Here is a 9086-nt window from a genome sequence, read left to right as displayed (position 1 = left end):
CCCCCCCCCCCCCCCCCCCCCCACCCACACACACACACACACACACACACACACACACATTCTGGTTTCAGTAGTGCTGAATTGCCATAGCAACAAGGAATGGCAAATGCTCCAAATATCTTTGCTCGTTCAGTCTGTCACAAATAGCATCCTCATGGGCTTCAGATATGCTGATCACTCGCATTTATGTTCTTGTTGATAACTAAAGAGTGTGTGTGTGTGTGTGTGTGTGTGTGTGTGTGTGTGTGTGTGTGTGTGTGTGTGTGTGTGTGTGTGTGTGTGTGTGTGTGTGTGTGTGTGTGTGCGCCTTCAGTAGAGTTTTTAACACAGCATTCATCCATTGGTGACTCAATACATGTGCAGTTATAAACATATATTGTACCAGGATGATATCGTGAAAACGATAATGTAGACATACAGGTTAACCAATCATGCGCACTGAGGCTCTTTAAAGCCTTTGAATTCTTGAAAAATCACAGCAATTTAATTGTTTCCTGAAGGATCCACAGCCTGTAAGTCTATAAATGTAAAAACGGAGACCCCAGCTAGTCCCCCACGCTGGCAGCCATTATATTATAATTGATGATAAGAGAGATATTGTGCGCTCTATTTATAATTTGTGCGCGTAACGGTGCGTCTCCTTGCGTCTCTCTGACATTAGCCAGCCAATGTACATCCATCTGCTCGCACTGCATCAGCTGCCACGGCGGGGTTAGTGTGCGCGTCACTGATTTTTTTCCTCTTCTTCTTCTTCTTTCCTCACCTTCCCCTTCTCGATTTTTTTTGTTCCAGCAGAGCATCTCTCTCCTTCTGCTCTTCCTCCCCCCCCTACTCTCTCTCTCTCCTCTCTCTCTACACCGCCCACTCCACTCACCGCCGCCTCGCCGGCTTCTTCTTCGCCTGCCTCACCACATCGCCCGCTGCCCCCTTTTTCCTGCGTTTTTTTTAAGGGTGAAGGATAGAGAGCACATTTCAGGACCCAAAAAAAACAACAACACAGAGAAAGAAGAAAAGACATCACCATGGCGAGCACCGAGGATAAACCGGCCAGCAAGGAGAACACGTCCAGCTGGAAGGACTCCATATACAACCCGAGGACCGGGGAGGTGCTGGGTCGCACGGCCAGCAGCTGGGGTAAGACTCCCCCGATTCATACAGGATTCAATTAGAAGATTTGCTATGACATTCACGCTACTGTCATCTAATATGGCGCCTCCCATTTACGACTATCAAAGCTTTCATAGACGCGTCCCTCTTCAATGTAAAACCTGCAGTAAATTTCTGTGCATGGATGGATTACAGTGACAGCCATGTAGATATTGTTTCAGCGGAGGAGCCATCATTGGCCTACATGAAGGTGTAAAGGAGAAGCCTTCACTAAAAGGAAGATGAATGATGCTAGGCAAGGTGTGCTTCAGTCTTTCTTTGCTGCATAGGCAGAAATAACCAACCAGGTGACCATCAGTTAAACAGCAGAGCTTTATTATGAACCATATTTATCCCCTGAATAAATAGGATTATCAGGATTATAACAGAGGAGAGCCCATAAAACCTCACATTACCTAATCATCCATGAGGAGTGGGCTACAGCAATCTAGAGATTAATCTATGGCTCATCAGGCCATACATGTTTTACGTAATGGTACCCCGGTCCTTTCCACAGTGAGGTAGTAACACAGCACCTACCCTCCCTCCAGCAGCCGGTTCCTATAGGCTTGCGCCGTGCTGTCGGGCTGCCTGGGCCCCTGTGCTGCTGTGCAGTGGGATGCTCCATTGCAGTTGCATGGCCGCCCACATTAGCATGCCTGTCAAGGTCAAATGGGATTCCCCTCTCTCCTCTGTCTCTCTCTTTCACGCACTAGCCAGGTGCATTGTGGGATACTGCTGGGGAGGAATGTGAGGAAGGGGGAATATACAACAGGAAGCTGAGGGGTCCATCTCTTTTTTTCTACCCCCCCTCCCTGTCAACTTAGAGGGCATCTGTGCTGTGCAGGCTGGATGCTGGTGAACCATTTTGAGTCAGATGTTTCCTCAACTGCGCTCTGCTTTCTTCTTCTCCCCTGAATAAAATAAAACGGTTGTAGAAGATTTGAGCGCTGCAGTACATTTTTAAATCTGGTCTGATTTGAGTAAAAAAATGGGCTCAGATTTGTTAGCACTGAGTAGCATTTCCTTGGTCATCCAAAATGGTTTCTCTCAAAGGGCTTGTGCATTTGGATGACTGTTCTCTTCAGAGGAAATCAGGAGGCTTTTGTCCAAGCATGTGTGGGAAAGCTTGTAGTTAATTATACATGACCTATTTCTATGTCTCTTTTCCTCATTATGACCCCTCTCTCATTCATTTTCATTTCATCTAACTTCCTCCAGCTCTCATCCTGCTCTTCTACCTGGTTTTCTACTGTTTCCTGGCTGGTATGTTTGCCCTCACCATGTGGGTGCTGCTGCTTACCCTGGACGACAATGTGCCGAAGTACCGAGACCGTGTTCCCAGTCCAGGTTAGTATCTCTACAGAAAACAACAAGGGGGAGAGAAACAGGGGGCTTTCAGCTGCAGTAACTTCTCTTTTAAGCATTCATTATTCATGCTTGCACCAATGAGCTGCTGTCACAATAATGTGCAACATAACAACTGCTTTTTGCATCGATCTATTTTGAAAGTCTCTTCCTGTGTGATATCAGCAGCTGAGCCAGGAATGTTTTCTGTCCGGCTGTAATTCGATGCTGGATGTGCATTAGTTCCTCTTGTTTGGATTGTTTGCTACTTCACTCGATGTTTACATCGTTTTATGTTTCTGGCAGGGTTGGTGATTCGTCCAAACGCACTGGACATGGCTTTCAACAAATCAGACCCTCTGAAGTACAATCAATATGTCCAACACCTGGAGTCCTTCCTGCAGAGTAAGTGCCCTCCTCCCTGATATAGAGATAAATGAATATTAAAGAAGATTACACTCCCCTTTCCTAGATTTTTTTTCAATGAATCATTCCATTTATCTGAAGACATTCCCTTTTATTCTCAGGGTATAATGATACGGAGCAGGAGAAGAACCTTGACTGCCCTCGCGGAGAGTATTTCTTGCAGGATGGAACCGAGCAGACCAAGCAAGCTTGCCGCTTCAAGAGGGGCTTTTTGAGTCTCTGCTCCGGCCTTTCTGACACCAACTTTGGTTATTCTGAGGGACGACCCTGCATTCTGCTCAAAATGAACAGGGTAACAACATTTTCAAAAACCTAAATCTTAAAAAAAAAAGCACAAAAGAGAACGTATCAGTCTTTTAAACCTTTTCTTCTCTGACAGCTTCTAATCTCCATTTCTTTAGTCTTGCTGACAGCTCCCAAAATAAAGCTTTAAGTTAATTTCCAGCTGTGACTCCTCTCATGCAGCTGTCTCACCCTCTCCTGTTTGCCTCACCTCTCAGATTATTGGCCTGAAGCCCCGCGGAGACCCTTACATCAACTGCACAGTAAAAGTAAACATGATTTTCCACTCTATGATGTAATACATGTGCGACTTGCCTGTATGTGTATTGTGTTTTTTTCATTTCCTTCACAAAAATAGCACTGTGATCATAACAGTCTCAATATTTTCTTTCTGTTGATTTCATTTCTTCCTTCCTTTTCTTTGTTTTGTGTCTGATTTCTTTCTGCATGCTGTCACTGATGGCCTTAGGGTAAGATTATATGTAAATTACCAGGATAATAAGGCCAGTAGGAGTGTTAACACACTTTTATTATATAACAGGTCATTATGCAGGTGCCATTAAACTCATCATAGTGCCATTTTACAGTCGGTTTTAATCTAACAGGCATAATTTTCAGCAACCAATGTCCTTGAGTAGATTTTAAGCAGAACACATCATGTTTCCATTAATTAATTTTCCTTTTTTGTGTCCTGTCTCATGTGATTTTGGAAAGAAATGTCTTAATTGCAGTTCACTTATCAAAATGAAATGCTTTTTTTTTTGGTAAACTTACATTTACTGACGAATGTTCCTTTTTGCAGAAAGAGAACCCAGTTCAAATGCAGTATTTCCCCAGTGAGGGGCGTATTGATAAGATGTATTTCCCCTATTACGGAAAGAGAGCCCATGTAAGTAGTTGTCCCCTGCACTGATCACGTTTTCAAACGTCTTGACATGGATGTTTGATTGACAAGTGTCTGTTCTTGTTATTCCGATGCAGGAGAGTTACGTGCAGCCACTGGTGGCTGTGAAGCTGCTGCTCACCAAGGAGGACTACCAGAAGGAGCTGACGGTGGAGTGCAGGGTAGAGGGCTCTGACCTCCGCAACAATGATGAGAGGGACAAGTTTCTTGGCCGCGTCACCTTCAGGGTCAAGGTGGTCGAGTAAGAGAGAAGAAAGCCAGTAAAAGGGAGAACCCCAATGCAGATGCTGCCAATGTTTGCTAAGGAGTTGTGTTTAACAATTGATATAAAAGGGAAGGAAGTGTCAAATAGGTCACAAAGGTGGCATTTTAAATGGAGTGTGGAAAAAGCAGAGTGATGCAGATGAGTCGAGAGCCAGTTAGATACAGATACTGAATGTTGCTTTGTGGACATTTCTGACCTTTCTTTCCTTCACGATTCCTTGCTGATCCCCCGCAAACATCCCCAGAACACCATACAAGCTCTGCTCCTCCATCTCTCCGTCTACCCTTTCTTTCACCCATTGCACTGCTCATTCCTCATCCAATTTTTTTTTTCAGCATATGTGTGATTAGATAACTAATAGCCATTGCAACCAAGCCATTTGGAGCTGTTGTGTAATTGCAGATACGTCTTTTTTTTATTGTTATTAGATCTTTCTGCTGTCAGGAAGAGAGTGTTGTATTCATCTCTCCACAATGTATGAACGACTGTATTATCGCCAGAGTTGAGAGGATTTTTATCTTGCTGTATAGTACAAGAGAGAAGGTAGAACATTTCCAAACACATCTCCAGAGTATTCACATTATCACATCACAAAGATTTCATAGGAACGTACAAACCTTGATAATCAAGTATAGCCACTGTATCCTTGTATATGAAATGCCAATTACAAAGTCCCTTTCTACATATAAATACATTGTGATCCTTATCATATTTAGGGAATTATAGATAGATCTTTGTGTTGTGGCCTGCGATGCCACGACAACAGTCTTGTGCTGTCTGTCTGTCTGTCCGTCTGTCTGCATGTCCGTCCAACCGTCTGTCTGCCCGTCTTCCTGTTTTTACTCACCTCTCCACTGCAATAGCCAATGTGGGTGAGCCGTCCCGGACTAGAAAAGTTGTCTCGCTCCACCTCTCGGGGTGCTGCGTATTAATGATGGCTGAGCAGGCACAGACACACACATACACAAAAACACACATATAAGGTACAGTGTATAAAATGATCCTAAGGCGAAGTGGCGCTGGGGAAGCAGTGCAAAAATAAAAAGCTCACTGTAACTATGTACTGTATATCTTATATGTAATCTGTATATCTATCTGGGTCTCAAAGATTGTTTGTTAGTTTTCGCTCTTCTTCAGCCTGTTGATCTGATTGTCTGCCAATCTATTACTCTTCAATGTATATATATACACTATCTACCATATTTACTTAATTCACACTGTATTTTTGTCACAAAACACAATGTCTGTGCACTGTAAAGAAATAATTTAAGCAAAGATTTACAGGAAATTATCTTATTCAAAGCTATGTTTACACAGTCTTAAAAGGAACCCGCATTTGAAAGAACATCTTGTAACATCTCTTCAGGGTGCCTTAAGACCTGATGAAATAAATTGTGAAATAAAAGTGATTTTGAAGAAAAAAAAAGGGATTTTCTAATGCCTGCTTTGTAATCATTTATGGTGAAGGCTGTGCTCGAGGAAGTCTTCTTCTGGCCATATAGTATTAAGTCAAAAATCCCACAACTTAGATAAAAAGTCAAACGTTAGGGCAAATACAGCTGAGAAATACACCTTTGTGTCAAATGTGAGCTGGATTAGAAAACAGATAAATTGTGTGACTGATACAACACAATATAATACAGTCAGATGGAGTTGCTCTTGGGTAATCTGTGCGGTCACGATATAGTTAGTGCAGTGACAAAGAACAGACAAAACAACTTAAAAAGATTTATTTTGTATTTATTTCCTCCACTCATTTATACATAACATACTTTTACATCTTTTAGGTATCCACTAATTTCTGAAATGAGGAGACATTAAAAGGGAAATCACGCCTACAACTCACAGATACCTGAATGCATCAAAGGGACTTCAGACACTGCTCCTTTTAAAGAGGAATGACCCATGGAAACAATTGATTTCATCTATAAAATTATGTGTATTGTGTATGTGTTTTAAATGTCATTATTTTATCTAGTTGAAAATCATTACCAGAGAACGGGTTCATGAGTTTTGAATATTAAAATAATTGTTTATTAATAAAGAAGAGGTCCATCATGGGACCACGATGTCATCTTAAAAGTATATTTCATACATTATTCTTACTGGGGCCACCTCCAGATTGAACTACAAAAGAATAAGACAGCATCAGCGCCAGGTGTCATGGAAAGGGGTGTAGTGATGTGAGATCTGGAACAAGACAAAAATTTCCGCCATCATCAAAGAGCTCGGGGGGAACTCATTAAAAAAAAAAAAAGAACAAAATTGAAGACAAGTGCAGACGGACAGACAGACAAACAAAAACATGCATATCATGAGTCTATAACAACATACGTAGAGAGCAACTGAACTGATGGGGGTCTATTGAATAGAATAGTTTCATGTTCCTTGACATTCCTTTCCCCAAACAATACAAATACATGAAGCATCAGAGAATAAAATAAATTCACTAGAATGCAGTTGAGCAGAAGTAGTACATATGGCATCTAACTCAGTCGAGTGTTAGAAGCTCACAGCTCAGTATTCAAGACAAACAGCAGTATTGAGTGACTGTAAAGATACAACCAGACACAAGCTTTATTTTGTAAATTACACAACAACCTAACCTTAATAAATTGATTAAAGTGAAGACACAAATCACACTGAGATTTGAATTCAAGTGTACTTGTTTCATCTTACCTGACAGTAGACAGTAAGAGAGTCCGTGCAGGCTGACTGAGATTGTGTCTTGATGGACTTTAATCTCAATCTCATCCTTGCCAACACTGAAGCAGTAAGTCTGCGACCACACGAGGGAGCCAGAAACTACACAGACACAGAGTGAGCAGTTATTAACAGTGTGGTTCAGACATAAAGCTGCCACAGGGCCTGAGGAGGTCAGTGTGGCATTTTACATTCCCTATGTCTGCATCGTGAGGTTTTTCTAACCAGACAAATCGATGTCAACAAATCCACATGATTTAATGTGCCAACAGTTTACATAACATCACTTGATAGCTGCTGGTAAATGAGCTTAGGGTGTAGCCGCTGTAGATCCTTGTTCTATTTCTAATCATTTAAAACCACCTGTTCAAGCCTGAAGCGAAGCTCTTGGCTTCCTAGTGGCCGAGGTAAAAGATGACTTGGATTTGGGCCAGGTGTATAGCACCAGGTATAACCATTATGTGCATGGTTTTTAAGCAGTAACTATGCCCAGCAGTCAGAAAACATCAAGTCAGGGACTGACGTCTGATCATACCTGACTGCTCCAATTTCACTTCACCTCCATCTACCAGCTTCCACATTGCCCTGAGGCAGCACCATCAGCAGCAGCTCTGTCCTTCACTGTCAGCAAATCGCCTGTCCCCAAGTCCTGCTGTACGTCAGATAATCTCTCAGGGTTTAGCTGGAGAACGAATCCACCTGGGTGTCTTTTGAACTCTTACCGTCCTTGAGTTGCCGTGCTGTAAACAAGTGCTGTTGGAGACAAAAGACCATACAAAAAAAAATATACAAACCAGATCGTTTCCTCCTTCTACTTCAGATGTAATTCAAAGTTAAATTTAAGCACCTGTGTTTTTAAGGTTAGTAGTTTAATGTTCTCCTTATTTTTAAAAGATTCTCATTCCAGTGTTCTCACCTCCCCCTTTCTCTGCATGCCAAGGCAACAGGGAGATATCTGTTTACCCTTTCATCTGCACAGCACAATTTCTGAAAGATGAAATATGTTAAAATGTGTTAAATGAGATTTTCAGCTCAGTAATAATGCAACCTTTTGTTTGAACCTGTCATGTCGCTGTAACATTGAGATGCTTCAAAACCTGAAAGGGGATTTGAAGCTGATTTAGGCAAAGAAGGTGCAAGGATAACACTGGTTATCGCCTTATCAGCTAAGAGTTGAACTTGCCAATTTGCGGCGGCCTGGAACACAGCCTGGCTGTAGTCAGCATCCTGCAAGGGATTATTGCAGCTGATATTTATAGGTTTTACTCCACAGTCCTCAGCAGCACTTTCTCTCTGGTTATATATAGTCTAAAGAACATCCGTAACATTTTACAATTCTCTGATGCTGGTGGTAGACATGCTCTCAGAGAGAGAGAGACAAAACAGGGACAAGAATTCTAAAAATCACAGAAGAAACACAGTTTTTTAAAAGACATCTTTTAATTTATTCAAATGATTCAACATTTAAGGAAATTTCTGCTTTACATCTGTCATCTCTAGAGTAGCAATTCCTCTCCTGGTATATTTACAAGTACTTGTGTCATATATATTTATGTTGTATTAACATTAACTGTAAAAACTCAACTCTGCCCAACATCTGGAAATTCAAAAACTCAAGCAAATAATTACCCTGAGACAAGTAAACAAAAATAACAAGGACTTTCTTTTGAACTAACCCAAGTCTCTATGCTTCAACATCCACAGCAGTGGAGTGTTTTTTTTCTGGAGCTGGCTAGTTTGAGTTATTTATATTCATCTCAAACTAAAAGGAGCCCTGAAGTTTCACAGTGTTTCAGGGTCGTGAACAGGGCAACCTACCTGATCCTGGTACAGGATTTTCTTTTTTGCCCGACTCCTCTAAAATGTTCCTCCTTCACATGCAGCAAGTAACTGCTATTTCTGCACTCCTCTCTCTCCCAGCATCCCAGGGCTACAGAGTTCTCACTAAGTTGAGCCTCATAGCACCAACAGTAGAGGGATTCAGTGAAGAGGTGTTTCATATTCTTAGTTTTC

The 9086-nt window shown here is 41.8% G+C and overlaps 1 protein-coding gene and 1 long non-coding RNA gene across 2 annotated transcripts; one reads left to right on the top strand and one right to left on the bottom strand.

The window, feature by feature from the left end:
• The first annotated feature begins 667 nt into the window (after positions 1-667).
• atp1b3a (ATPase Na+/K+ transporting subunit beta 3a) lies at positions 668-6654 on the top strand. The gene is made up of 7 exons (XM_034702377.1): positions 668-1134; positions 2368-2496; positions 2800-2898; positions 3021-3211; positions 3420-3470; positions 4004-4090; positions 4183-6654. Exons 1-7 carry the CDS (start codon positions 1023-1025, stop codon positions 4348-4350), a joined length of 837 nt encoding a protein of 278 aa, XP_034558268.1. The 5' UTR covers positions 668-1022; the 3' UTR covers positions 4351-6654.
• LOC117826376 lies at positions 6372-7794 on the bottom strand. The gene is made up of 3 exons (XR_004634025.1): positions 7609-7794; positions 7050-7175; positions 6372-6560 (listed from the first exon to the last, which is right to left on the bottom strand). It is a non-coding gene; the product is annotated as an uncharacterized LOC117826376 (long non-coding RNA).
• Positions 7795-9086: the final 1292 nt, after the last annotated feature.

This window comes from Notolabrus celidotus, chromosome 15 (assembly GCF_009762535.1).
Source record: "Notolabrus celidotus isolate fNotCel1 chromosome 15, fNotCel1.pri, whole genome shotgun sequence".
NCBI classification, from domain to species: Eukaryota; Metazoa; Chordata; class Actinopteri; order Labriformes; family Labridae; genus Notolabrus; species Notolabrus celidotus.
Note: the sequence above shows the minus strand (reverse complement) of the source record. Positions and strands in the feature narration are given on the sequence as shown.

What these genes read in the sequence shown, in the direction of transcription:
- atp1b3a (XM_034702377.1), top strand. Translation starts at nt 1,023, where the DNA reads ATGGCGAGCACCGAGGATAAACCGGCCAGCAAGGAGAACACGTCCAGC. An exon ending in TCGCACGGCCAGCAGCTGGG is followed by an intron (nt 1,135 to 2,367) that starts GTAAGACTCCCC and finishes AACTTCCTCCAG; the next exon opens with CTCTCATCCTGCTCTTCTAC. An exon ending in CCTGGAGTCCTTCCTGCAGA is followed by an intron (nt 2,899 to 3,020) that starts GTAAGTGCCCTC and finishes TTTTATTCTCAG; the next exon opens with GGTATAATGATACGGAGCAG.